Source organism: Oryctolagus cuniculus, chromosome 15, assembly GCF_964237555.1.
Source record: "Oryctolagus cuniculus chromosome 15, mOryCun1.1, whole genome shotgun sequence".
In the NCBI taxonomy this organism is placed as follows: domain Eukaryota; kingdom Metazoa; phylum Chordata; class Mammalia; order Lagomorpha; family Leporidae; genus Oryctolagus; species Oryctolagus cuniculus.
The window spans coordinates 28,876,440-28,903,707 of NC_091446.1; the positions used below are offsets into that span (position 1 = coordinate 28,876,440).

At 59.2% G+C, this 27,268-nt stretch overlaps 4 protein-coding genes across 10 annotated transcripts in view; 1 reads left to right on the forward strand and 3 right to left on the reverse strand.

Moving 5' to 3' along the window:
- The window catches only part of LZTS2 (leucine zipper tumor suppressor 2), a 10,295-nt gene extending 7,862 nt beyond the window's left edge, over nt 1-2,433 (reverse strand). For 2 of the 6 annotated variants that reach the window (XM_070057365.1, XM_051824112.2), the window contains exon 1: nt 1,770-1,902. The gene's annotated coding sequence lies outside the window, so the exon portion shown is untranslated. Of the gene's footprint in view, nt 1-18; nt 153-307; nt 432-1,769; nt 1,904-2,299 lie in introns of those variants that run through there. The other 4 variants (XM_051824115.2, XM_051824113.2, XM_051824117.2 and 1 more) reach the window with 4 other exon arrangements.
- Nucleotides 2,434-4,642: 2,209 nt separating this feature from the next.
- On the reverse strand, nt 4,643-10,363 carry TWNK (twinkle mtDNA helicase). Its single transcript, XM_002718662.5, has 5 exons — nt 8,555-10,363; nt 8,164-8,404; nt 7,892-7,999; nt 7,151-7,292; nt 4,643-6,304 (listed from the first exon to the last, which is right to left on the reverse strand). Exons 1-5 carry the CDS (start codon nt 9,795-9,797, stop codon nt 5,984-5,986), a joined length of 2,055 nt encoding a protein of 684 aa, XP_002718708.1. The 5' UTR covers nt 9,798-10,363; the 3' UTR covers nt 4,643-5,983.
- Nucleotides 10,364-10,401: 38 nt separating this feature from the next.
- On the forward strand, nt 10,402-11,656 carry MRPL43 (mitochondrial ribosomal protein L43). The gene is made up of 3 exons (XM_008270367.4): nt 10,402-10,613; nt 10,729-10,835; nt 10,937-11,656. Exons 1-3 carry the CDS (start codon nt 10,483-10,485, stop codon nt 11,170-11,172), a joined length of 474 nt encoding a protein of 157 aa, XP_008268589.3. The 5' UTR covers nt 10,402-10,482; the 3' UTR covers nt 11,173-11,656.
- Nucleotides 11,657-12,680: 1,024 nt separating this feature from the next.
- On the reverse strand, nt 12,681-26,928 carry SEMA4G (semaphorin 4G). Of its 2 annotated transcripts, XR_007911090.2 has the most exons (16): nt 26,788-26,928; nt 23,486-24,000; nt 23,240-23,388; nt 22,941-23,003; nt 19,101-19,199; nt 18,884-18,977; nt 18,648-18,761; nt 18,307-18,476; nt 18,047-18,216; nt 17,687-17,831; nt 17,336-17,558; nt 17,064-17,179; nt 16,771-16,931; nt 16,544-16,605; nt 13,845-14,876; nt 12,681-13,723 (listed from the first exon to the last, which is right to left on the reverse strand). XR_007911090.2 is itself a non-coding variant. In XM_002718661.5 (15 exons), the coding sequence occupies exons 2-15, from the start codon at nt 23,607-23,609 to the stop codon at nt 14,047-14,049; spliced, it is 2,520 nt and encodes an 839-aa protein (XP_002718707.3). In that variant the 5' UTR covers nt 23,610-24,000; nt 26,788-26,928; the 3' UTR covers nt 12,681-14,046. The 2 variants fall into 2 exon arrangements, 1 of the variants encoding a protein (XP_002718707.3); XM_002718661.5 differs by having other exon boundaries at nt 12,681-14,876.
- Nucleotides 26,929-27,268: the final 340 nt, after the last annotated feature.

Consider the following 27,268-nt stretch of genomic DNA (forward strand, 5'->3'; position numbering starts at 1 on the left):
GGTCACGCATATGCTCACCCTCTTGGAAACAACATCTTAACACCCACACGACCTTTCCCACATTCAGTCTCGGGCAGCCGCAATCGCAGAGCTTCATCCGTCACGTGGTCCCCCAGGCCTCCTTCCATGCACTCCCAGGCCAGCTCCCGCGCAGCCCCGCGTCACACCGGTTGTGCATTAAGTCTTTCACAACAACTCGCAGGCCCTCGCACCTCCCAGCATCTTTCACATGCTGACAGCCTCGCAGTACTCACAAACAGCTTCTCATACTGCACACCGTGTTTTGCATGCACTCTATCACACAGACCTTTCCTTAGGGGTCTCTGTGACCTGGCCAGGTCAGCTGATGCCCGCTGGCCTTGGCGAGGACGGCCTCCCTCGCCCAGACGGCAGCCCTCCCCCGCAGGGCCAAGGCCAGCCAGAGCTGGGCTCTGCCCCAGGAAGGAGCATCCCCCCCTTCCAGGCCACAGCCCTGGCCGGCGCTCAGCTCTATTTTTAGCTCGATGGGTTGTTTTTCTTTCTTTTTCCCTGGAAAGGGAAACATAGCCCAGCCAACCTCAGGCTCACCCCAGACCCTCAGCTTCGCAAAAACAGACTGAGCCCCTTCCCCAGTGGAGAGCCCCTTCCTCTGGTCGTGCCCTGATCCCGGCCTCCTGGGGCACTCAGAGCCGCCTCCCCTTGCTGGCAGCGCGCCCGGAGGCTCAGGCAGCAGCTGGGATCAGCATGGTGGAGTGCTGGGGGGTGGGGCCGGGGAGCGAGGCACCAGCCCGGCTCCCTTGGCTCCTGGGGGAGGGCTGCTCTCCTGCCTACAACTTGAGGGTAGGGGCAGGCCCACTTGGGCACTGAGGGGTCGTTTAGGCTCAGGGCGGCAGTGAGGGGGCGCCCACTCTGGCATGGATGGGTTTCGCCTCCTACACCGGGAGGAGGAGCTACCGATTCTGCAAGGGGCGGAGGTGGCTGTAGGAAGGGGACTGGCAGGCACTGGGGCAGCTGCTCCCCGGGCTGCGACAGGGGTTGGGGCAGCTGTCCACTGCCATTGAGGGCCTCTCCCACACATTTTGGACACCAAGAATGTCGGGGAGAAAGGCGGGAGGAATCCAAGGAACCCTACCCACCCTAGCCCATCCATCTCCAGCCCTTCTATGCCACCCCGGCTCCAGGGGCCGGTGTGCTCCCCATTCTGGGAGAGGGCTTAGCACGGCTCCTGCGGAGAAAGGAACTCAGCCCCCGTGGGTCCCAGCAAACGCCCTGGGAAGGGGAGGAGGTCCCCTCCTGGTGGCGGCGTTGGGGGACACAGCCCACTGGTTTGCGGAGCAATCACGTGCTCCGTCCCTGTTTACGTCTTAGCCTTCACCTGCAGGCGGCCGGGAAGCAGCAGCGTCCGGATGCGTCCCACCCGGCCCGCCCCCGTCGGCGGTGATGGGACAGCCCCTCTCCCCAACCCCACCCCCCGGCCTAAACAGCGGGGCGCCCTGCTGGCTGGGGGTCCGCGCGGGCCGGTGGCGCTGCCCCTGGACTGCAAGGGTAACCCACGGGCGCGTCCTGTCCGAGTGCACGTGTGTGCGTGTGTCCCAGGTGCGTGCGTGGGGAGCCGTCCGTGTGAGTTCCCGTGTTGCTTCCCTGCTCAGACTCATCGCCTGCGCCCCAGAGAGTGGGAACCCCCCCTTCCTCAGCCCAACCCCCAGCTTTCCTAGCCGCGGAAAGTTCGCTCCGGAGCGGCGGCGTGCGGAAGGCGGGAGTTCCTGCACCTCCGCCGCGCCACCACTCACCCAGCGTCACCTGCGCCGCCGCTCTAGCTCCGGTTGGGTTCCTGCCCCAGCGCGTCCACCTCCTCGTCGCGAGAACGCCGGCTTCCCCGCCCGCTCCGGCTCCGGGCTCCGGGCTCCGGGTTCCGGACGCCGGACGCCGGGAGCCCGCCTGGCCGGACCCGGTGGAGCAGGGCGGGGCGGGCCGGCTGAGGCCGCGCCCCCCACCCAGGGAGGGGAGTGGTCTGCCCAGCACCCCCTCAACATTAGACCCAAAACAGTACCCAGCCCCACAGTAGCTAGCCCATGGCTGCTAAGCCTACTGCCGTTGGCTTTCTACCTGGGCAAGGGGCCTCTAGCATGTGACCAAGACCTGTGTTACCTGGGTGCCCTAAACTGGCTATGGGGCTTGACTCTGCCACCCGCCCCTGCTCCCTGGGAGGCCGGCCCCGCCCACTCTCAGACCACCACCACCCCAGAGGGAAAACCCCTGGGAAGCAAAGAGAACTCGGTTTCACCAAAGCAGCGCCCCCCCCCCCCCAACACACACACACCTCAGCTTGGAGCTGCACCACCCACTTCCCTGGAGTCGCTGTCTGGCTAGGTGAGCAGCCTGCCAGTTCTGGCCCCCACAGGCCATGGCTCTGCTTCCCTTAGGCTCATAAAGTCCCACCCACAGGCACAAACAGGAAGTTGGCCTGTATTGCAGGGAGGCACCAAGGACTCCCTCCCTCCCCTCTGGCAGCGCAGGTAGCCCAGGAGAGGCCCAGGCCTGCAGGTGTCTGGGTCATATTTGCAGGCTAATTGGGCTATGGAAGACTCCAGTGAGTTTTGTCTCTTCTCCCAGCCGTCCACTGCTGGGACACACACCATCTTGGCCAGGCCCTTCCTGAACTCAGCTGCTTGACCTCCACCAGGGCGCAGGCAGAGTGCTGGTTTTGTCCCAGGTAATTTGCTCCAAGCCTCTTTGGCTGCAGACGTGGACACTGGACTCCAGGGGCCTCAGGCAGGAACTACTGATTCCCCTGCTTCTTTCTAGGCTCCAGGGACTCCTGGAATGGAGTGGCACGTGTTTGGGTCAGGGGTGGGGTATTACCATCCCTCCCCCTCATCATTCTGCCTTGTGTTGTGTGGAGGAGTCTGCTAGGAGGGTGGGGCCAAACAGGAAAGCACACATCTCTCTGTCCTCGGTTCCCCCAGTCCCCCAGAGGATTTCCTGAGAACACAGCAAGCATGCTCGAGAGGCCAGAACCTGGAACTCGTGTCTTCTAGGTAGGCCTGACCTGCTATTGTGCATCTGGAAGCCATGGCCGCCGTTCAATGTTACAGACCCTGGATGAGGCCTAACCAGCCAAGGGCTGGGAATGATTACTGCAGGATTAGGGAGGCCTGGCTCCAGCCAGTCTGGGAGAGACCCCCAAGAAGGCAGGCCTGGGAGGAGCCACCCCCACCCCCATGGCTCCCCTTGCAGAGAACAGCTTTGCAGCAGGTTGGCTCCAGGGCGCAGCTCTCACACACTGTGGCCCAGGTGCCAGGCCTGTCCGCCGGGCCCAGGAGGCCAGGAAGACCTTGCCAAGGCAGCCCCGCTTCCCCACCTGGCAACAGAGCCCTCGCCAGCCCCTTTAGGACATCGTGCATTCTCACCGCTCTTCTAGGCAAATCCAAAGGGAACCTGAGACCATCAGAGGGAGATGAGAAAATGCCACTCACAAGTACTTCTGACAGGACCTCTGGATTTCTTATTTTACAACTCCTGCTGGAGGGCCAGTGCTGCGGCTCACTAGGCTAATCCTCTGCCTGCATGCAGCGCCGGCACACCGGGTTCTAGTCCCGGTCAGGGCGCCGGATTCTGTCCCGGTTGCTCCTCTTCCAGGTCAGCTCTCTGCTGTGGCCCGGGAGTGCAGTGGAGGATGGCCCAGGTCTTTGGGCCCTGCACCCCATGGGAGACCAGGAGAAGCACCTGGCTCCTGCCTTCGGATCAGTGCGGTGCGCCGGCCACAGCACGCCGGCTGCAGCAGCCATTAGGCGGTGAACCAATGGGAAAGGAAGACCTCTCTCTCTCACTGTCCACTCTGTCAAAAAAAAAAAAACAAAAAAAAAACAAAAAAAAAACCACTCCTGCTGGACTTGTTAAAAATGATTCCTGTACCCCTCCTCACCCCCGGAACTAAAAATGCATGTGTGTGTGTAGGGGGGTGGATTTAATCTGGGAAGGGGAGTAGGACCTAAGTCTTACATTTTAATTTTTTAAAAGAATTATTTGACAGTGACAGATCTTTCATCCAAATGGTGATAATATCAGGGGCTGGGCCAGGCCAAAGCTAAGAGCCAAGAACTCCATTTGGGTCTTCCACGTGGGTGGCAGCGACTCACTTGCTGCTTCCCAAGCACATGAGCCAGGAGTTGGATTAGCAGCACGGTAGTGAGAGATGGGAGGCTGGTGCCTCACGTGGCAGCTTAATCTGATGCACCACAAAGCTAGCCCTTATTCTACATTTCTAAAACAAATTTCCAGGCATTCTGGTACATACAAGGGCACTTCAAAAAGCTCATGCAAGATGGAATTAGAAGACACATTTATTGGGCCCAGCAGCACTGTGGCATGGGGGTTAAGCTGCCACCTGCAGTGCCAGCATCCCATATGATGCCTGTTCAAGTCCCAGCTGTTCCACTTCCTATCCAGCTCCCTGCTAATACACCTAGGAAAGCAGCAGAAGATGGCCCAAGTGCGTGGGCCCCTGCACCCTTGTGGGAGACCTAGAAGCCCCTGACTTCAGATCAGCCCAGCTCAGGCCAGTTGCTGTGGTCATTTGTGGAGTGAACCCGTGCATGGAAAACCTTTCTGTCTCGCCTTCTCTCTATATATAACGCTGCCTTTCAAATAAATAAAATAAACCTTAAGAGAATAAGTTTATTTTAATGTAAAAATATTTTGAATTACAAGTTCAAAAAGTTCATGGAAAACACGTTTAGGAAACAATTATGCATGGATTTCATTATTTTGCACCTAAATAAATTTACCTTTTAACTCCATTTTTCTGCAAATTGTGTAAAGTACCCTGTATTAACATTAGAGAAACATGGGGGAGAGACGCAGATTGGGGGTAGATCTAAAACATCAATTCTGACTCCCCCAGGAAAGTGTGAGGGGCTCCGGTCACAGAGTGCTGGCTGCTCACACAGAGCTTGGGCGCAGGAACATGGGGGTCCTCAGGGAAGTTAGTGATAAACATACACCACCCTGTGCTCCACAGGCCAAGAAGAGGTGTAAGGGGAGCGGGCAGTGTAAGGGGAGTGGGCGTGAAAGCTCTTTAACACCAGCGCCCAACTCGGAGGAAAGTCGTTACAGACTAGGGAGACACCTGGTGGACAAGTAAGGAAAAGCACAGAAACAAAAAGCAATGAGAAAAAGTTTGTGGTTTGTTTTTTTTTTCCCCAGTAAAACTGGAAACGATGCTACAAAAAGTTCTAAGTCTAGCTGCAAGGGGCAGCATCCAATGGAACCAATGTCCAGGGACTGGTTCTGTGGGCTCCTAGTTTCCTCTCATGGTTCTGTGAGCAAGCAATCTCTCGGGAGCTAACTCCCGTCTTAGGCCCTGATACAGTCCAGGGCTAAGCACCTAGGAACCAAATCCCACCATGTGCCCCCTCATGTCGGGCTCCACAAAGAGAGGAGCGGAGGGGCTCGGCACCTACCATGTCACCCTTTGGCTTTGAAAGTCTGGGCTGGGGTTGGACAAGAAGCCCCCCCATTCCTGTCGAGGGTCAAGAGGCCCGACCTCACTGCCTTGAACCTGACTTGGTCATTCCCACCTGCCGGCCCTGTACTGACTTTCTCTGTCTCGATCCCTTTCTCCACACGTGCGTGTGACTCACTCACTCTAGTTCTGCACCCCCAGGCCAGATGCCCCCTGCTCAGATCACCTAATCAAAACTAGGCCGCAGGCGCGCTATCGCCCTACCATTTTCTTCACAGCATTTTCACATCTGAAACTGTGTTTTCTGTTCATTCACCACGGGTCTTGTCTCCCCCACCACAAGCAGAGCCCTGTCTTTTCAGTGATGCAGATACAAGACCTCAAACAAAGCCTGGCACACAGAAAGTTCTCAAATACCCGCTCAACTGAATTTTCTCGCCGTGGAACCCTGCCCGAGAAGGGCCCACAGCCCAGGGTCCCCGGGTAGAGCCCTAGCAGCGGGCTACGAGCCCACGCCCCAGCGAGCGGCCCTCATGACATTCACCTGGAAGGCTTGGCGGGGTCTGGCTGGGAGGGGCTGGGGGCCTGACTGGGGCAAGCCTCAGAGCTCTGGGCCACAGCCCCCCTTTTGCCAGAGGAGGGCTTTTTGGCCACTAGTTCATTGTCATCCTTGATCTTCTTGAGACGGGCCTTGCTCTTTGGTGGAATGGCGAAAGTGAGGGAATTCTTGTTGAACTCAAGCGGGAAGACGCCCACGTCTCCGTCGAAGCGGTTCTTGGACACCTGTAGGTACCGCTTCCCTGGCCCAGTGACCAGCTTCCGGTCCTGCAGGATCAGAACGTTGTCTGCTTCCTGGCTTGCCTGCGGGAGGGGCAGAGTGAGGGGCAGGAGTAAGAAGACACAGGAGCAAAGCGGCAGGAGTTCAGTGTGCTGGGAGGAGAGGAGACTGGGGATAAGGCCTCCCCGCATCACCAGGGCTCTCTGAAGCCGGGGCCCTTCAATCCTCCCGCTCCCGGACAACACGCCTGTGCTGCGGAGACCGTGCGAGCCGGCCCCTCTGCTTGTAACACCTGACCCCGCGGTGGCCACCCCACTCATCACTCAACTCTGCTCCAAATGTCCCACTGAGAGGCCGTTCTGCATTCCCTTAAAGCAAGCAAAGCTGCTTCCACATCTGCGTTATTCTTCCCCGCCTTCAAGTCTGTTCCATCACGGCACACGGCGTGTGCCCTTGCCCTGGATTCCCGGGCCTGGCCCAGGCCTGCCATGTACTAGGCACTCGGTGTAGCACTGGACGCCCTAGGATGAGGCTGCTCCTGATGCTAGCAGGCCGTCCCATTTACTTGATTATCTCATTTATCTGATTGAAACCCATTGTCTGCCAAACCTCCACCCAACCCTTGTGGACTCCTCCCTGGGAAGTCTCCCAGATCCAGGCCAACTCAGATGTTTTTCCTCTTCCCTCCTGAATACCTGTGCTGCTGATCACAGCTCTCATCGCACAGAGCTGCAGTCACACCTCAGTGTTTCTCCCACACGGGCCTGAGCTCCTACAGGACACAGCACCAATGAGGAGCAGCCTGCCTCTGCATTCTGCGCATTTCCAGTCCTCGTGTCAGGACCCCAGAGGAGGTCAGGATGACAGAAGGCGACTGAGGGCTGTCCCCTCCGCTCTCCAAAGCCTCAGCTCCTCTAAGGGCCACTCACTTTGGCTGAACCAAAAATGGATGCCGTCTGCAGTTCCTTGTCATCGTCCTCCTTCCGGGGATGAATGACCAGCGTCACGTGGCAGCTGTTGTCCGTGGCGAACTTCCGAAAGGCCCCGACGATGTAGTCCTGAGCTGCGATCCTGACCCCAACCCCAACCACAGAGAGAGGTTACTGGACAAGACGGCACACACAGATCCACTCATGTGTCCCCACAGACCACCGCAAGCCCGCTCTACCTCCCTCTACCTGTGGACTCCCTCTCAGGGCCCCATTCATACTACTTCCTGCTGCCATACCCTATGTAACGCAAATGGGGTGGCCTGCACACATCTCAGAAAATAAGAGAATCGGGCTGCCATTGGGGCATAGCAGGGTAAGCTACCACCTGCAGTGCTGGCATCCCATATGGGCCAGTTTGTGTCTCAGTTGCTCTCCTTCCAATCCAGCTCCCTGCTAATGCACCTGGGAAAGCACTGGAAGAATGGCCCAAGTGCTTGGGCCCCTGCACTCATGTGGCAGACCCAGAGAAGCTGGCTCCTGGCTTTTCCAGCCATTGCAGCCACTTAGGGAGTGAACCCATGGATGGAAGATCTCTCTCTCTGTGCAACTTCGCCTTTCAAATACATAAAATAAGTCTTTAACAAGAAGAGAGAGAGAGTGCTTTGTGTGCCCAGAGGCTAGCTGCCCGAGAAGATGTGTGCTCAAGAGAGCTCAGGCTCGACGAGAGGAGGAGGTCACCTGTCTGTGGACAGCTGCTCATGACCCATCATGAACTGCAGGTTGTCGATGACCACGTGACAAACGTCGTAGACATAGACTGCATGCTGCATTGTGTCAATCACTGTCCTGGGAGGAGGAAGAGGCAAAGGAGTCGGGAGTCCAGCGGTCTCCAGAGCAGCCCGGGAGGAGGCGCCTGCCCTCCCATTCTCGGGAAACCCCACCCTGTGTAGGGAGACCTGGGAGTCCCCACCGGAGCTGGGGAAGCAGAGTGCCCGGGGCCGGGGCCGCACCTGATGCTCTGCTGCCCATGGAAGGTCATGAAGTAGAGGGGCAGGTCCTCAAAGCGGTCGGCCCACTCGTCGTATTTGTCCAGCTGCTCTTCCAGCCGCCCCACAGCGAACTGCGTGAGCATGACCCGGGCGAGCCTCACGTTGCTGATCTCAAAGCTGCCCCACAGCGTGTTCACCCCCTGCGTACACAAATCCAGGGCATATTCACTGATGAAGGTTGTCTTTCCGCTGCCTGTCGGCCCTGTGGAGGAGAACAGAGTCCTGGGTGAGGAGGGAATGTCCTAGCCTTGAAGCCAAGACACAGAGAAGGCTTGAGAAATTGCAAAAGGAAGCCTCCTTCTCAACGCCGGCAGGGGCCCAAACCCCCGCCCCTGTGGCCCCTCGGAATCACCTGTGAAGACCGTCAGCTCGCCCTTCCGATGGCCCTTCAGGAGCCGATTGAGGTCTGGAAAGCGGCTCCAGCGCACGCCAGCCGCCTGCTCCACGTTGGACAGTTCTCCTAGCACCTCTTCCCGAAGCTGCCGGAAGGACACGATAGACTTGTGCCAGGCGGGCAGGGCAGTACGAAGTATCCGAGAAAGATTTAAGCCCTGGTTCAGGGCATCCAGGGGACGGGGCTGCTGGTCCCCAGGCCGCACCAAGGAGCATCGCTTGGGGTTAAGTTTTCGGGCAAACAACTTGGCAGCTTCCCAGGACCGGAGGTCGTCCCCCAGCCAGAATACCACACGCCGGAACTGTTCAAGGTAAGGCAGCAGGGCTGGGGGTAAGCAGGCTGTTCCTCGGGGCAGGGTAAGGGTGGGCAGCCCCGTGGCCTGGTTCAAGGCCAGACTGTCCAGCTCACGGCTTGTCAGGACCACCTCGACATCCCGACGAGTGATCAGGGGCAATCCAAACAGGTTGTGGTAGGCACCAGGCCGGGGAATGGTGGTCTCCACATAGCGCACTCCATCCCCCTGGTCTTCCGCCCCTAGTAGCTTCAGGCCTCGTAATCCCAAGCCCCCAGGGGAGAACCAAGGGAAGACAAGGCTGCGGGCAGGTCGCAGATACCGCACACTGAAATGCCTGAGTGTGTCGTCCGTCACCTTATTAAGGCCGAACATGACCCGAGCCAGCTTGGCCTCCTCTGGGTCAGGCAGCTCCCCGAGGGGGACGGCTCGGTCCCAGATCCTCCGCACCTCCTCACTGTCCTCAGCTCTCGGGGCCTCACTAAGCAGGGTCCCCTCTCTGGCCCCATCCCCTCGTCCCTCCACGCTGGCCTGGAAGTCTTCCCAACTCCCTTCTGCCAGGCTGCTCATGCACAGAAAGTGGCCTGTGGTTTTATCAATGAAGAGGCTGAAGGAAGCCGTGGAAGCCGCCTGGTCCTTGGGTGGCAAGGACCCCACAAAGGGGCTTGGAGCCCGCAGGCAGCTGTGGCCATCCTGGAAGGGGATCCCATGAGTCCGCAAATACTGGCGGATTTCGGTCGTTGTTACTGGCAACACCGGCGCCTCCAAGGCTGGCAGAGCCTCCTTCCGGTACCGTCTGCGAGGAGGGCCTGGAACCAGGCTTCGCGGGAGGCTCCTCCGGGCCATCCATCCCCCTCGCAGGGGCAGCAGGATGCGGAGCGGGTACGCACCCCGGAGGAGGACCCACATTCCTAATGCAGCGGGGAGTCACGACTTGAAAAGCCCTGGGTACCTGGTGTGGGTACCTTCACTAGGCCAGACCCTGGGGATCCCAGCCCCGCCCCCAGCACTCTGCAGGGCTCTAGATGGCTTCTCGCTGCCCCGTACACATCCCTCTGCACCCTCTTCACACTTCTGCCCTTGGACGTCGGTGTCGTCTATCTCGACTCCCTCACCGCCACGTCCTGAGCAGCGTCTCTCTCCCACCACCTCACCTCCGTGCCCCTCTACACCGTCCCTCACGGACACGGTTTCTCCGTCATCTCCTCCCCTCCACTGCCCCTCCACAGATTCTCCTCGCCGCTCTCACTGCTGCCATCCGCATCATTTTCGCAGTCTCTCGGCTCTAAGCCCCAGCTAGCGTCCCTTCTCGGCACCCTCCACACGACTCCCGCCGATCGCCGAGCCCGGAGGGACGCCACCACCTCCGCCCTCCTCGTGTCTTCCCTGGGCTCTGTTGGCAAGCGCTCCGCAGCCCCGGCCAGCGCCACCGCGCTCCGCTCACTCCGTTCGTCCGCAACGTGGGTCACCAGCACGCTTTGACCCCGGAATCAAAACTCCTCGGGCCCGGATGTCCCCGGAACCGGAACCGGAAGTCTCCGGGTTTAGTCCCTCCTCCACCGTCGCTTGGCTCCGCTCCCTGCGAACTGTGACCATGACGGCGCGCGGCACGTCCAGCCGCTTCCTGACCAGCGTCCTCCACAACGGGCTGGGTCGCTACGTGCAGCAGCTGCAGCGTCTCAGCTTCACCCTCAGCCGCGACTCGCCCTCGTCCCGCGGCGCCAGGTGATGTGCGCGGTGCCGTGCGCGCGAGGAGGGAGGGAGACAGGGAGTAACACGTCCTGGCTGAGGTCGCCCGGATCGGGGGGTCACCGTGCTCACCTTCCCTGGGTCCCCGTAGGGAGTTCGTGGAACGGCAAGTGACCGACTTCGCCCGACGGAACCCAGGAGTCGTAATATATGTGAACGCGCGGCCCTGTAACGTGCCAAGAGTAGTGGCCGAATACCGTGAGTGGGGCCGGGGCGGGATCGGGGCTCACCCCGCTAACCTTGCCCTCGCCTGACCCCCGGCCTGCCGGCTTCCACTGACCGCCACCTCCCCCTGCTAGTGAACGGAGCTGTGCGCGAGGAGAGCATCCACTGCAAGTCGGCGGAGGAGATCACGACGCTGGTGCAGAAGCTGGCAGACCAGTCGGGGTTGGAAGTGATCCGCATCCGCAAGCCCTTCCACACCGCTAGCCCTAGCATCCAGGGCCAGTGGCACCCCTTCACCAACAAGCCGACGACGCCGGGCGGGCTGCGCCCCCGAGAGGCCCGGGACGCTGCCCCGGTTCAGTTGCAGTGAGAGTTGCCCCACCAGCTGCGACCCCGCGCTTTTGAGCTGTTTCCCAGGATAGGCGGCTCTTCCTCTGGGATTCTGAGCCCTGGCAGACAAGTGAAGCCGCCAGTGCGCAAATGGACACCAAAGGTTTCGCGTGGATTCACGAAGCGTGGCTTGTTTCTAGTGTCCGTGGGCCAGTGGCCTTTTTGAGCCCCTAATTCTTACCCAGTTGGCATTCCTGAGACATGAGATGAGAGGGCCTTCAGGGGTTCTACAGGGCCCTTGTTTTCTGAAATCCAAATTAATAACTGAACTGAAAACACAGCGAGGGGCCCAGAGGCTGCTGTCTGAAGCCTGTCTCTCCTGCTGCTCCATCCGCTGAGCCAAGGGCTGCTGTCTGCTACCGTGGCAGCCATCTGGGCTAGGCACTTCATCTGCTCTCTGTTTGTACAGATCTTAGTGAGATTAATAAACAGACCCACGGTCGTACTTGATCTGCCTTGAAAAGGTGTGCATATTTGAAGCCTCATTTTTCACTATTTCAAAACTGGAAGCAGCTTCCTGGGACACTGGCATCCCATCTGAACACCGGTTCCAGTCCCAGCTACCCCTCTTCCTGGGAAAGCAGTGGAGGATGGCCCAAGTACTTGCCACCCATGTGGGAGACCTGGATGGAGTTCCAGGCTCCTGGCTTCAATGTGGCCCAACCACAGCTGTTGCGGCTGTTTGGAAGTGAATCAGTGGATGCTCTCTCACATAAATAAGTAAATCTTAAAAAAAAAAAAAAACCTGTAAGTGGAACATCGAACAATCCTTCAGAGTGGTTGGCATCAAAGGCCATGTGATGATTCTAGGTCTGACCTCTGGAGAGTGGTTTGTTGTTTTGTTTTTTTTTTTTTGATAGAGAGAAAGGTCTTCCTTCCGATGGTTCACCCCCCAGATGGCTGCTACGGCCGGCGCGCTGCGCCGATCCAAAGCCAGAAGCCAGGTGCTTCCTCCTGGTCCCCCATGTGGGTACAGGGCCCAAGGACCTGGGCCATCCTCCACTGCCTTCCCGGGCCACAGCAGAGAGCTGGACTGGAAGAGGACCAACCGGGACTAGAACCCGGGGCGCCAGCGCCACAGGTGGAGGATTAGCCAAGTGAGCTATGGCGCCAGCCTGCAGAGTGTTTCTTAGGTCAAGTCCCTGGTTGGTCCCAGCTGCACACATATCCCCTTGTGCTGAAATTCCTTGGGCCAGGGGTAGGGGGCTTTTAGGTTCCTGGGGGGCTGAGAAATGAGTATATTCCAGGCATAGAGGTTGGCAGGAGGGTTAGGAAAAGAGCCAGGAAGTGAAAAATCTACAAACTGTATGAATTCTTAAACCGTTATAATTTTCCTGGTTGTCATTTTCTAACCACCATGACCAGTGAGTAACGTGTGCCTTGGTAACCAAAGGGCCTGCGTGTCTGCCCCGCACACCGGGATGAAGAGCCCTGCAGCACCTTCTCCACAGGGGAAGGCCCGTCTAGACCAAGCAGAGGACTCACAGCTGTGGGGAAAGGGTATTTATTAACCAACGGGGAGCAGCTGAGCCCAGGCTCCCCACTCTGTCACATGCCTGTTCCGCCCACCTGCGTGGTGAGTGGGGGCATTCCTAAAGAAGTGTAGCCGTTCTCACAATAAATACATTCATTGTGGGGTGGAGGTGGGAGGGTGGGTGAAGGGCAGTAAAAACCCGTGGGATTCCACGTTCTCAGCTACAAAAATAACAGTCATCCTCACCCAAGGGGGATGGGGGAGCTCAGTCAGGATTGATTGTCCCTTACAGGCCTGGAGCTGCAGAGGCCCCTGGACCCGGAAAGTGCCCCGGTGAGGTAGGACAGGGGTGGGAGCCAAGCATCCAAACTCCCAGCCTCTGCCCTTTGCATAGTTCCAAGAACGGGCTTCATGTGCCAGGTGAGACATCCGATCTCCTCCACTGCTGTGGTCCAGGGGAAGAAATGCTTGGTCCCCCAGAGGGGAGGCTGGCTCATTGAGTGCAGTGTTGGTCACCCGTCCCAGGGAAGGGTCTCCTCAGAAATGTCCACGGACCAAACCCGACAGACACGGTCCGAGGCGGCAAGGGGAGGCTCAGAAGGTGCATGTGGGTGGAAGTGAGAGCACGTGTGATAAGGTGCATGTTACCACATGTGCATGCGGAAGGGACACGCCTGGAGCTCTGTCTGTCACTCGAGAGGGACCGAGAGGAGTGGGGCTGACTCACAAGGGCACGGGAAGGGGCGAGAAGGGATTGATGCAGTCCCTCAGCTGGCCTGTTCCCAAGCTGCCAAAGAGGTCGCCACGTGGGGCGGGGCCTGGGGAAGAGGGCTAGATAGGGGTGTGGTAATTGGGAAGGTACCCAAGTCTAGAAGGGATGAAACACAAGAATCCACCAGAAGGTGGGGGTGGGGATGGGCCCTGCAGCCCAGCTGATAAACATTCTTCCGTGTGTGCGTGTGAGTACGCAGGGCTCGGCTGGCTGCAGAGGTCTTGTCTGGCCTCGGCCATGCAGAGGGTGGTGACATTGAGGCCATCTGGACCTGCAGAGCCCTGCCTGGGAGAAAGAGGAAGGGCTTGGGCAGACGAATGGGACCGGAGGAGGAGCCCCCTCCTCCTGAGTGTTTAGGGTTAAGGGTCTGGGTCTACAGAGCACCTGGTCCCAAGGGAGCACCTACCTCTGAGGAGCACCGGTGGGCCTGGGCTGCTCACGTGTGGGTCTTGGAGACTGAAGAGGGGGCTTTGGCTGGGCTTGCCTGACCAGCCCTACAGAGACAGTAAAAAGTTGGGAGAAGGGCGAGTTGCGGGGGCGTGGAGGCAGGGTGTTAGGAGGCAGCAGCCCAGCCCAGGGCAGACAGGCTGGCTTGGAAGAGGCTGGGCTCAGACAGAGCTCTCGTCCAGCTGCTCTATGAGCTGCGTGTGCTTCCGCTTCTCCAGGATGCGGCTGAGTTCCTCGGCAAAGGAGCAGGGCCCCGCAGGCACGCCATTGTTGCTCTGCCTCAGGAGCACGTAGCTGTTGCCGTTCATCCTCCGCAGCCTGCTGGGCAGCGCCACCAGCCCGTTGGTCAGCTCAGCCGGAGGCGGAGGAGGGGGTGGGGGCGGTGGTGCCGGGGCTCCTTCTCCGGGGATGATCTGAAGGCAGCCACCCTCCAGGCCCCCGGCCCCCTCCCCGTCATCACACTCGTCTTCCTCTCCAGGACACTGGCCTGAGACCGTCTGCAGCTGCACAGCAGAGCCCCCTGCCCGGCCAGCCCGGCCCAGCGAGTACTTCCGTCGGCGCCCTCCTCTGCCTCCCCGCAAACAGGCCACGTAGAGGAGGGAGAAGGCCAGGATAAGGCAGAGGCTACCAAGTGTGGCAATGGCCAGCACGTAGAGCAGCCTGACGTCGGGCTCCAGCTGTGCCGCAGACGTGACGGGAGCTTGTGGAGCTGGGGCAGGCGTGATGGGCCGCACCGTGAGGCTGTAGGAGGCCAGCAGTGTGCGCAGGCCGTTCTCCTCGGCGTAGCAGCCGTAGTTGCCACTGTGCTCTGGCTGGGTGTCTGTCACCAGCAGCCCGTCCACCCCCACGCGGTAGCCATGCTGCCCATCGCTCAGGCCCTTGCTCCCATTGAGTAGCCACAGGGCCCGGGCCAGGTTGGATGGCTGGTCACACGGCAGGAGGACGTCATCGCCGCGGAGCACAGAGCGGATCTTCAGTGGTGGTGGTGGCCCTGGGGAGGAGAGGGAGATCAGCACCTGCCTGTTTAGGGAGGGCGTTGAAGGTGGCAAGCCAAACCAAGTCACTGCCCAGTCCTGGCATCCCGCACGGACCCTGGAACCACAGTGACAGCTGACCAAGCACTCATGCTCCCGGGCAAGAGTCCCCTGAGACCTTCACAGGAAGCAGGCAGTCCCGTGGGCCCTGTTCCCTTCTCTCCATGTGCTCTCAACCTCTCCTGTACTTCCAATTCTGCCATCTGCCAGTGACGCCCGATCTCAGCCTCCAGCTTGGACCTCTCTCCAGACTGGAATGTCTGCCATGTGCTGGGCCTTCCTCAAGGGGTCTGGGGGCGCCTCACTCAGGCCGGGTACACCCAGTTCTTTCCTTGAACTGCACCACCAGCTACCTGACTGCTCAAGTCAGAAAGTGGGGAGTCTCCCTTGCCTGCCTTCCTCACTTCCTTATCCAGCCCTCACCAAGATTCTGCTTCCAGAATCCATCTCAGACCTCATTTCTCCCTGCACTGCCATCAGCCCACTCTGGCCCGTTTCACCCCATTCTCCACACGGTGGGAAGGTGATGTTTTAAAACCACAGCCGGGGAGTGGGCACTTGGCACAGTAGGTTACTTTGCTGCCTGGGGAGCCTGCATGCCGTTCAGAGTGCCTGGTTGGAGTCTCCATGAGCTTCCTGCTTATACTCATCCTGGGAGGCACAGATGCTGGGGGGCTTGGGTCACAGCCACACCCACGTTCAAGACCCGGACTGAGTTCTGGGCTCCCGGCTCGGCTGGCCCCAGCCCTGGCTATCGCGGGCATTTGGGGAGTGAACCAGCAGATGGAAGATCTCACTTTGTCTCTGTCTATCTGCTTTTCAAATAAAATGAAACAAAAAGAAAAACTAAAGAGAAAAACTACAAATCAGATCACACCACGCCTCTGCCCAGACTCTTCAGATTTCCTGTTGCTTTTCAACACGGTCCTTCCACTTCTCCAGCTCATCTCCAGGTGCCGACATGCCAGGCTCCCTCTGGCTACTCTGCCCTCTGCCTCGGTGCTGTTCCCGACCCCACCGCCCTCCTTTTCCCTGGTTAACTCTTGTGGGAGACGGCATAGCACAGTGATCAAAAGCACAGACTCGGGTCAGCCTGTTTGGGGTCAGGTTTGAATTCTGCCCCTGTGGCTCGATACTTGAACACCTGAGCCTGGAACTCCTTGCCTGTGCCTCCGAGAGGTTGTCCCTCAGGATAATCGCGGCACCTCTCACAGGAATGCTGTGCGGAGCCTCGAGATCGTGCGAGCAGGTGCGTGGTCCGCGCCTAGCACATGGCGATGCATTTGGCTACGGTTATTAACTTCTGTTCTTCCTTCAGATGTCAGCTCTGTAATCTGATCTTCCTGAACCCACTTCATAGTTGTTAATTATTAGTATTACACTGAGTTATTTGCCCACCCACTGGAGCAGTGCCCCCGACTAGCACTCACAGACACACCCAGAAGGGACGCACTGCACATCTTGACCCTGTGAACTCCTCCGTATCTTCTTTGGGCAATAAACGTCTGCTCAGCACCTTCAGCCAGGCTCTAGGCCGGGTCATCCTCGCCAAGAGCACACAGACACAAACATGACACGCAAATGACAATACACGGCAGATGCACCCCCCAGAAGTGTCGCTCACCTGTTTCCCTGCTGCCCTCGCATCCTCGGTTTCCCCTCTCCATGTCCTGTATCAGTGCTGTCCTGGGGGACAGAAGATCAAGGTTCGGAACAGGGGAAGTGGGCTTCCATTTCCCCAGGGCAAGGGTCGACCAGGTTGTTAGCGATAATTCGCCCCCACCCCACCCACTACAGCCTCCTCCACTCAGGCCATATGGAACCCGCACCACCCCCCGGCAGCCCTGGGACCTGTTGGCTGTGGTGGTGGCTGCCTTGCAGGCATGGGTGCTGGGGTCCCAGCCACAGTAGGGGTCCCGGGCCAGGATGCAGTCATAGCAGGTACGGTAGCGGGAGCAGCTGGACAGCGGTAGCTGGATGACTCCGCTAGGGGCCCCCACGTAGAGGCTGTGCTGGGAGAGAGTGAGCACGGCTGGTCGGCAACGCCCCCTCTCCCACTTGAGAGACACACACCCAGCCTCTGCCCAGGTCCCCACTCCCTCCCGCTTTCCAGGCCACATCGAGGGTCAGAAGTCAAGGGCTACCTGCACTGGAGAGATGACCAGGTTCTCCACAGACTGGGGCTCACTGAACACTTGGGTCTCCTCAATTATGTGCATCCCAGAGCCCAGGACCACGGCCTTATGGATCCAGCCGTCAGCTGGCACAGGGAAGGCAGAGGGTCAGACCGCAACAAGGGGCTCTGCTCCCGGCACCCACAGAGGCCTCACGGGACAGCCCAGGAGTCATGAGCTCAGGGGCTCCAGCAGCATTACTGATCAGGGTCAACAGAGGTGAGGATGCGGGTCAGAAGCACCTGTGCCCAGAAACAGCAGGTCATAGGTGGGTCCCGCCGGCGTGGTGACGGCTGTCCCGGCGAGGTGTGTGTAGCGCACATTGCGCTTGAGCAGCAGTGGCCGTCCGCGCGTGGGCACCACGGGCCGAGCCATCAGCGGGTGCAGCTTCACAAAGTCCAGGACCAGGGACGGCAGGTCTTGCGACGAGTTGTAGCCTCTGCTGCGCAGGGAGTCTGTGATGCACTGGGGTGGAGGAGGGGCTGGTGAGATTCAGGGCTCCGCCCCCTGCCCGCCCTCTCCTCAAGGGTGGTCCCTCCTGCACCTCCCACGGGTCTGTCTGTTTAGCACTGGCCCCAGGCCTGGGCACTTACTGAGCCAGGCCGGGGCTCAGGCACTCCACCCTCGTAGCGGCCCCAGCGCCGGGCACCATCCTGGTACTCCATGTAAGGGCCTGCGAAGACGGCCTGCACCTCGGCCAGGTCATAGCGGCAGATGGCTGAGGCCTCCAGGGTTTTCCTAGGAATGGGACATAATGGAGGGGGCTGGGTCACACTGAGCGGGGCCCAGTGTTGCCATGGCAGGCCCACAGCGGCCTCTGGCCCTAGGCTGGCCTGCCAGTCTCACCTTGCCACCAGTCCTCCCCACCATGGGTCCTGTCTCATCCATTTTGATCTCTTTCCCAGGGCCTGTGCTGGCCCAGCCCCTCGCCTCCCCACTGTCCCTGCACTGACCATTGTGTGGTCAGCGTGAAGGCCGCGTAGAAGTGCGTGCGCGCTGAGGCCTCCGCGTCCAGGCTGCAGACCGCACGCAGAGTCTCATACTGGGGGATGTGGCAGATGAGGCGAGCCTTCAGGAAGGTCGTCCACTTCTTCTGCAGGATCTTCTTTCCTCCCAGGTCTCCCTGGGGAGGCAGAGGCATGGGGTCAGGGGTCAGGAGCCAGGATCAGAGGTCCGGCCTTCACCCCGGGCCCCCAGCTGCAGCCTTTCCCACCTTGCACACCCGGGCCACACGGGCCACGCGGTGGTTGCTGCGGCTCTGAGAGAAGCTGCTGGAGCTCTCCTCGGCAGTGCGCTCCGTGAAGAAGTAGTAAACCTTGTCGTCGTCGCCCACGGCGCTGGCCTCGCTCTCCCGCACCAGGACGGAGAACACAAACTCAGCATCTGCAGGGCCGGGCAGGTCAGGCGGCTGCTGAGACAGGCATGGGCCCCGGCCCCTCCCCTCCCCGGACAGCACACAGGAATGGAATGGACAGGCTCACCTGGGGCTTTGGGGGATGGCTGCCCAAGGAGTAAAAAAAGAAGAAATAGTTTCCTCCCCCGCATCCTCCTAACCATTGAGCCAGTGCATCGGTGCCTCCTCGGTTCTCAGAGAGTGTGGGTGGCGGCTCCGGCGGATGTCAGGGATGCTCCGGAATTCGTACCGCGTGGCTGTGTAGAGGCCTCCGTCTAGAGCAGGGACATGCCAGGCCGGGAGCCACGTCATAGGCAGCAGACCACAGGACACACGTAAATGGCAAGTCCTGGCTCTGAGACCCCCGTCCCAGGAACCACACTGAGAGCCTGCTCACCGATGACAAGGCCTGTGAAGCCACGGGCTGGGTCATAAGGACACTTCTCCTTCCCCTCCTCGAAACTGGTTGGCAAAGTGAAGGCCTCAGCATCCTGCAGGACAAGAGGCCAGCAGTCCATCAGTGTTCCCAGGCACACATAGTGGAGCCCAAGTTCAGACCAGTCTGGAGTCAAGGTCAGGGGTCAGGCATCTGGGCTACAGGAATGCATACTCACAATGGCTGCACAGAGGGGCTGGAAGGCGTGGGTCCCACATGCATAGAGGTGGGTGGCATTGAGCCGCTGTAGGAATCGCACATGGTTGAAGCACTCTGTCTGCGGGACAAGGTGGGGGAGGCGGTGAGCCCCCTGCCCCTCCATTAGTCTAGTTTTTTTTTTTTTTTTTTTTTTTTTTGATGGGCAGAGTTAGACAGTGAGAAAGAGACAGAGAGAAAGGTCTTCCTTCTGTTGGTTCACCCCCTAAATGGCTGCTACAGCCGGTGCGCTGCACCGATCCGAAGCCAGGAGCCAGGTGCTTCCTCCTGGTCTCCCATGCGGGTGCAGGGCCCAAGCCTTGGGCCACAGCAGAGAGCTGGCCTGGAAGAGGGGCAACCGGGACAGAATCCGGCGCCCCAACCGGGACTAGAACCCGGAGTACCAGCACCGCAGGTGGAGGATTAGCCTAGTGAGCCGCGGCACCGGCCCATTAGTCTAGATTTGTAATATGATTATTGCCCCTACTTGTAGGGCAGTTCCTTCCAGGACTCCCATGGGCCTTCTCATTGCCCGGAACACAGAATACTCCCTGGAACTTGCTGTCCATGGCCGCCCAGAGATGACATGGCCCTCTTCTCTCCTGTAGTCCTCAGATAACCTCACTCCACTTTGCCAGCCTATGCATCTCCTGCACTTCCCCTACCCCAAGTGTAGGAGCTCCCACAACCCTGAATTACTTCTCTCCCATTGACTCTTTCTCTATAATGCTCCCTCTCCCCGCCCCATCCTGGAGCTTCACACCCTTCCCAGGGTGAGACCACCAAATCCATCCCCAGGCCCAGCTCTCTCTCCACCTGATAGTTGCAGACCCTTCAAACTCAACTCGTCAGAGAGCAAGCTTGCCGCCTCCCCAGCCTGCATCTCCCCTCCTAGACCTGCTCAGCCAGTCCGTCCCACCTTGCTCCTCCATCCATCCTGTTACTCAGGCCAGAAACCGGAAGTCATCCTTGTGCTTCCCACCCCTTCACCCCCACACTCAGTCCCCCTCCATGACTCATTCCTTGTCCTAAATGGCTTGTAACTTGGTCCACTTGGCCTTCTCCTCTACCTCTGCCTTCCACTGCAGCAGCCACCTGGCAGCTCTCCCAACACTCCACTGCTCTTTATAAAAACTATTCAGTGAATGAAGAATACATGCATGCAGTACAAGCTTCAAAAAGTATGGGGCAGGTGCTTCCAAAAGTGGTGCAGCAAGTTAAGCCACTGCTTGGGATGCCCACCTCCCATACTGAAGCACCTGGTTCGAGTCCCAGCTACCTATGGTGCTTCCTGCTAAGTTGCCTGGGAATCAGTGGGTGATAGCCGAAACACTTAAGTTTCTGCCATAGGGGCTGGCACTGTGGCCTAGCAGGTAAGGCTGCCACCTGCAGTGCCAGCATTCCATATGGGTGCTGGTTTGAGTCCCAGCTATTTCTCTACCAATCCAGCTCTCTGCTATGGCCTGGGAAAGCAGTGGAAGAAGGCCCAAGTCCTTGGGCCCTGCACCCACATGGGAGACCAGGAGGAAGCACCTGGCTCCTGGAGCAGCGCCGGCCGTAGCAGCCATCTAGGGGGTGAACCAACAAAAGGAAGACCTTTCTCTCTCTCTCTCTCTCTCTCTCTCTCTGTCTAACTCTGCCTGTCAAAAAATAAAAATAAAAAAAATCTCTTTTTTTAAAAAAAGTAGTACAATTGCTTTTTTTTTTTTTTTTTTTTTTTTTTTTGACAGGCAGAGTGGACAGTGAGAGAGAGAGACAGAGAGAAAGGTCTTCCTTTGCCGTTGGTTCACCCTCCAATGGCCACCGCGGCCGGCGCGCTGCGGCCGGCGCACCGCGCTGATCCGATGGCAGGAGCCAGGAGCCAGGTGCTTTTCCTGGTCTCCCATGGGGTGCAGGGCCCAAGCACCTGGGCTATCCTCCACTGCACTCCCTGGCCACAGCAGAGAGCTGGCCTGGAAGAGGGGCAACCGGGACAGAATCCGGCGCCCCGACCGGGACTAGAACCCGGTGTGCCGGCGCCGCTAGGCGGAGGATTAGCCTAGTGAGCCGCGGCGCCGGCCACAATTGCTCTTATTTAAAAAAAATTCAAGAAAGTGCAAAGGAATATGTTGTCAACAGATGGTTTCTTATTCATCCCTGTCTCCCAGGTCGGCTGCATAGACAGCTGCTGTTACCACTGTCTGCAGTTTCCTTCCAAGAGATTCTAACCATCAACACACCTTTGCTCCCCTTCCACGAATGTGAGCCACCAGTGCCCTGCAGGGTCCCCTGGCCCTGCACTCCTGGGCTCTGCCCCTTTTGGGGGCCTCACTCCCCGCTCCAGCCACGCTGGCCTTCTCTGTCCCTCAGAAGCTGGGAGCTGCTGCCTACTTCACCTCTTTGCCTTGTTAATGCTTCCTCCTTCTGTATGCAGGGTTGGAATCTACACAGGCCTCTTTGTCTCCTCCCACTCCCTCTCCCTCTGCAGCACCCAGCCCCTGTCCTGCCTACCAGCTGCTCAGGCTCCTCTCTGACCCATACCATGCCTTCAACCTCCCCACCACTTTTCCCACCTCCAGACTTCACCCTATTTTCCTCCATCCAGTGCCTGGGGCCAGGTCGATATTCCTAGCAGTATCACTGAAAATGGACATTCCTCGGAACATTCTCCTGACGCCTTTTAGCCCGGTGCGGTCCAGGGAGCAGCACATCAGTGTCATCTGGGAGATCCTTGGAGCTGCACACCCTTGGGGCCCACACTGTGGCATAGGTTACGCCTCCTCCTGCAGTGCCAGCATTCCATATGGGTGCTGGTTCAAGTCTCAGCTGCTCCACTTTGAATCCAGGTTTCTGCTGTGGCCTGGGAAAGCAGAAGATGGCCCAAGTGCTTGGGCCCCTGCACCCACATGGGAGACCCAGAGGAAGCTCCTGGCTCCTGGCTTCAGGTTGGCCCAGCTCTGCCGTTGAGGCCATTTGGGGAATGAACCAGCAGGTGGAAGATCTCTCTCTGTCTCTTCCTCTCTGTCTGAACTCTGCCTCACAAATAAATAAATATTTAAAAAAGAAAAAGAAAAAAAGAACTGCACACCCTTGTGCGGCCTCCAGGCCTCCTGAGTGAGCATGCGCATTTACGGTGGACCCGGCTGATTCACATGAACATTAAAGTCTGAGAGCCTCTTTAGTATCCAACCGTGACCCTCAGCCTTCTAGGGCCGGGGTTCCTCCTGCCTCACCAGCCGTTTCCTACCCATGCTGCACCAGGAGGTGGCCTTTCACAGCCCCCTGGGCTGCCTCTCTGAACTGCAGCTGTCTCACCAGCATCCCAGACTCGCCGAATAGGAGTCCCTGGGCTGGGGCCCTTGGGAACATGTTGGTTTTAGCGCTCTCCAGGTGGGTCGGGTACTAGCCAAACACGGGACTCCTGTGGCCGCCCATAACTTCAGCCAGGAAGGGCTGACCCGTCTCTAACAGCCCTCCATGGAATGACTGGGTACTGAGCTGCTTCTCAACCAAAGCCTCATCTTTCTTGTCTGTAAAATGGGGGATAACACTACTTCACAGGTTACTTGAGCACAAGGCAAGGCAACAGGGAAATCACTTATAAGAGGCCACTTATTGCTATCATGATTATTATTTGGGAGCCCCGAGGGGATTAAGATGCCATGACAGGCCAAGCGAACAGGCCACCACATGGTTGGATTAGATGTGCTGTGCCCAGGGCTCTACTCCAGCAACGCTTACAATGTTTACTGTGAGTGACTAGCGGGTCTGTGTCCCCACGAACCCTGGAAGCCCCAAGTGAAGGCGAGGCAGAAAGCAGTGGAGGACAGGGTAGACCACGTACCTGGTTGTTTTTCCCTTTCTGATGGCATTTGCTTTGCATCTCTGGGGAGGCCTCCCAGCGGATCTGGGGGGGATAGAGGGAAGGGGCTGATGCATTGGCTCCAGCGGCTGTTACTCATAGGACTAGGTGATGGGACCCCAGGGAGCAGGGGAAACGGGCGGGGAGGAATTTCAGGTGGAGCACTGGGCGCAAGGCAGGCCTGCGCTGGGCCGAGCGGCACCGTCCATGGAGGCTGACAAGGTTTCCAGGGAGCCGGGTGAGGCTGGAGCCGCTGTCGGCTCCAGGTTCCAGAGACTGACCTCTTTGTGAGCACCATCTCCTATGTCCTGGGCGCTGAGAGAGAACAGGGCGCCTCGGGCTCCCACCAGCAGCCTCCCCGAGGCCTCTTCCAATAGCAGCGTCGAGTAGTTCTGGGCCTGGCCCTTGAAGTGCCGGGTCCCGGAGAGCTCTGCAGAGAGTGGGACACAGGGCCCAGCTGCAGCTGCAGGGCTGCCTCCCCTCCCCCAGCCCAGGCTCCCACGGCCTTCCCAGGTTGAGGGTCTAACCTTCATAGGGGATGGTGGTCCTAGGGGTGGCATCCAGCTCTCTGGATGGACGTCGCACGGAGAGTCCAGGGACTGCGGTTGCTAGGAGGAAGCTCAGAAGGGTGGGCCAGAGCCTCCCCAACATCTTCCTGGGGAGGCCCAGACCAGCAGGACCCCCAAGGGGAGCCGGGGCCAAAGTCGGGGGGGTGGGTGGGTGGGTGAAGGGAAGAGCAATCACAGGCGTCAAAGTGCGGGGAGGCCAGGTGGAAAGTCAGGGGTCACGAGGCCATGGGGTCAGGGGTCATGAGGCCATGGGGGTCAGGGAGTCATGGGGCCAGGGGGGGTCCTGAAATGGGGGGGACATGGAGTCACAGGGTTGTGTGGCCATGGAATCCCAGCGGAGAGGTCACAGCGAGGGATGGAAGGCAGACTCCATGGGGACAGGGAGCCGTGGAGTCACTCAGGGGCTGCAGGCTCCTGGTGGGGTCGCCCTGCCCCCGGCAGCAGGGCTAGTCCGGTTCTCTGAGGTCGCTTTTCTGAAGGGTAAAGGAAAGACACAAACACACAGAGGGGGAAAAGCCCAGTTGTTTGATCTGCATGTGGGCAGAAGATTGACCGCAAGACCCAGACCTCAGGGGGCACTCCAGGGGGGAAGTCGGTGTCCACAGAACTCCCACACCCTCACGGGCTCCCGGCATTCTGCCCAGCTTTCTCTTGGGATGCAGAGGGCTGGAGTGGAACTCATCCTCCTTACAAGACCCTCACCTGCCCCAGCCCGCCCCAGGCAGCAGGCCTCCTCTGGCCCCACCTCGGTGGAGCTGGGGCTCTGAGCGGGAATGCCTGCTCCTCCCTGCAGTGAGCCCCAAACAGGCACAGTTGCTGCCCCTGCGGCCTGCAGGACGGCCTGGCAGAGGTGGGCAATGGGCCTTTGTGAATTTTGCCCTGTTTTCCCTGTGTTTTTTCTTCTCCCTGGCCTGAGAGCTCCCTCTGGAATTTCTCTTTAATTAGACACTTCTCCTCCTCAGCATTCCTCTCCGAGGGGGTGCACATCGCTGCCCTGCCCATGCGAGTCTGTACTGCACCTTCTGGCTAGGCTTCCCCACGTGTCCCTGCCTGCAAGCAGGCGCTCACAGGCCCGGGGGCTGGGTATCTGGGGCCCCCAGACAGGTGTAATGTCTGTGCAGAAGGCTGGAGTGTGTGCAAAGCCAGTTCACTGAGACAGAAGCAACAACTGAGGAGCTCTTGGCCACTTGCCTGGCACGTCTTGGGGACCACTACCACCTCAGCTCCCTCTCCGAAGCTAAGCAGTTGGGGCTGGGGTGGGGGTAAGCCGCAGGCCTCTCCAACTTTGGAGGGGCTCCTGCGGCTCCCTGAGCTGTGCTGGGTGTGGAGGAGGCCTGACTCACTCCATCTCACAGACACCCACGGGCAGGGTCAGAGGTGCCACTGTGTCTCCCCTCCCTTACAGGTCAAATATTAACTATCTGGCCTTGAAGAGAGGGGAGGGATCAGGAGCTGGCCAGACGGATAAGAGGAATTTGGAGAACTTATTTAAGAGAAGAGGTAAAGGCCAGCCCCATGGTGGACAGATCCCAGTGCCTAAGAGGAGAGAAGAGTGCCCCAGACCACAGAAAGGCTACCAGCTGCTGGTCTGGGGGCCAGGGCAGCAGGAGGATCCAGGAAAACTGCCCAAGCTCCACCTCTCCCGGGGAGGCACACCTGTTTACCTTTGGGGCCTCCTATTTGCTCAGCACAGAAGACAGGGTGGGGGGGTGGAGGGAGCCTTATCACTAGGAATCAGTCCCTAGGATTGGGCAGAAGGAACACACCCCAGATTCGAGGCACCACTCAGAGTGTGGTACATGGCACGCGCACACAGGTTCTGAGAAAGGTGATGTGCACGCACACAGGTACACACACATGGGCTCACAAGGAGGGCTGTGAACAGCCGTCCACACACATACACCGAGAGGGAGGTTTGTGCACACACATGCACAAGGAGGGTCATGGCCACACACAGCTATGCATACTCAGAACATACAGCCCCGGAGGTTGACACAGGTGGGTTTATATGACTGTACATCTACTCAACAGGAGTGCTCTGCACATACACACACGTGTATGGGGACACGCACCCAAACCTGTTGATCAAATGCTTCAGTACATGTGTGTTCACAGAGTCCCAAACACAGTCACATCCATGTAGAAACAAACAAGCATGCATATCGGGGTCTAGCTCTTGCTGCAGGCTTGAAGGCTGCCGGTGTCCACTGGGGTGAGATGCAGAGCAGAACCCTGCCTCTCTTCCAGAAAGTCCCAATTCTAAAGCCAGATTCCAAGTGTGTGTGTTGGAGGAGGGGAGGGGAGAAGAGGATGGGAGGGGATGCGGGGTGGGGGGTGGGGCTTCTGACCAGGGATTCCCAAGGCCATGCTGCAAGGGAGGAAGGGGTAACTAACTGAGGCAGGGGGAGGCCGTTGGCTTTAGCAAAGGAAACACGGAGGGGAACGGGTAACTTAGCTCTCCTCTGCCCCCATGTATACTGCAGTTCTTAGATAAGGGAGTTGGGCTGGTGCTCGCAGCCCCTATTTAACCTGTTGGGAGGGAGGGTGGAGCTAAATGGGCGGGGCGGTGCATGCCATCCCCCTCCTCCCATGGCAAAGCGGGTTCAAGGTCTCCAGTTCACAGCCCACACCTCACCCCGAGTTCCAGTTAGGGTTCCTCCCCAGCGCCAGCCTCGTGAACTCTGACCACCTTGTCTATTAAATCCTAGGATGAAGGGAACTGGGGCGGGGAGACCCCTCTCAAAAACAGGATCAATGGAGGATCAGCAAGCTCTCGACCTTCATCCCAGATGTCCATCCGCCTGGCCTGGGTGGTATCTCCCCTTGCCCAGCAGGATGGCAGTCCCTTTTGCTTGAGAGAGCCCCTCCCCCGCCACCCTCTTTCTCCACCATCCTGGGCGGTCCGCGGTTCTCTGCTTTCGTCAGGTCTAACCTTAGTCTCTACTGCTGCAGCCCGAGGACAAGCTCTCCTTCCATCCCGCTGTCGCCGGGAGACGTGACCCAGATCCCAGGGAGCACGGTTCGCCACGCGGGCCCCCGCCCCGTGCCGGTCCCCGACTCCACCGCGGCGGGTCTGCGCCCAGCGCGTCCCGAGGCCTGGCCCGTGCCCCTTTAGAGCCTATATACGGGGCCGGGGACTCGGCAGTGAGAAAGGCCTGGCTCAGTTTGGGGTGGAATGGATGTGGGGAAGGCCTTGACTGGCCCCAGGCCCAGCCTCGACCCCCGGCCCCGCCACCGCCCGCACTCCCCGCCTCCCTCACCTTTGCGTTGGGATCCGGGGCCATAGAGACAGCGACGCTCAGCTCCGCCGCCCCACAGCACCAGCTGCGGGAGGAAGGGGCTGCGGCCGGAGGCGGGGCAGGGGTGGAGGCGGAGCCGGGGGTGGGGCGCGGCCTGGGAGGCGGGACCGACAGGGCAGGGTACGAAGGGCGCAGCTCTCTTCTTTCGCGCCCCCCACCCTAGCACAATAAATATGGTCAGAGGGCACCCTGCCCGCCCGCGGACATCTGGTGTCCCCCTCCTCCAGGCGCGGCGGCCGCGGTATCGCCCTCTGGTGGTGGCCTCACCGCCCTGTGCGCCCTCCACAGGTTTCTAGCTCGCCTGCCCCTCACCTCTCTCCTCTAACTTGCCTCCCGCGGCGACTTGGAAATCCTCCCCCTGGGGTCTTTCTCTTTCCGAGGGCTTCTGGCCTGTCCTTTCACCTGGGCCTCACTTCCTGCGCTCCTGACACCTCTCTCAGCT

Coding starts and splice junctions, on each gene's coding strand:
- SEMA4G (XM_002718661.5), bottom strand. CDS start 23,609: ATGTTGGGGAGGCTCTGGCCCACCCTTCTGAGCTTCCTCCTAGCAACC. Junction 18,978..19,100: donor AGCCCCTCTGTGCAGCCATT/GTGAGTATGCAT, acceptor CTTGTCCTGCAG/GATGCTGAGGCCTTCACTTT. Junction 18,217..18,306: donor GTGTGGCCCGGGTGTGCAAG/GTGGGAAAGGCT, acceptor CTGCCTCCCCAG/GGAGACCTGGGAGGAAAGAA.
- TWNK (XM_002718662.5), bottom strand. CDS start 9,797: ATGTGGGTCCTCCTCCGGGGTGCGTACCCGCTCCGCATCCTGCTGCCC. Junction 8,405..8,554: donor CGAGCTGACGGTCTTCACAG/GTGATTCCGAGG, acceptor TCTCCTCCACAG/GGCCGACAGGCAGCGGAAAG. Junction 7,293..7,891: donor GAGCAGCTGTCCACAGACAG/GTGACCTCCTCC, acceptor GGTTGGGGTCAG/GATCGCAGCTCAGGACTACA.
- MRPL43 (XM_008270367.4), top strand. CDS start 10,483: ATGACGGCGCGCGGCACGTCCAGCCGCTTCCTGACCAGCGTCCTCCAC. Junction 10,614..10,728: donor CCCTCGTCCCGCGGCGCCAG/GTGATGTGCGCG, acceptor GGGTCCCCGTAG/GGAGTTCGTGGAACGGCAAG. Junction 10,836..10,936: donor AAGAGTAGTGGCCGAATACC/GTGAGTGGGGCC, acceptor TCCCCCTGCTAG/TGAACGGAGCTGTGCGCGAG.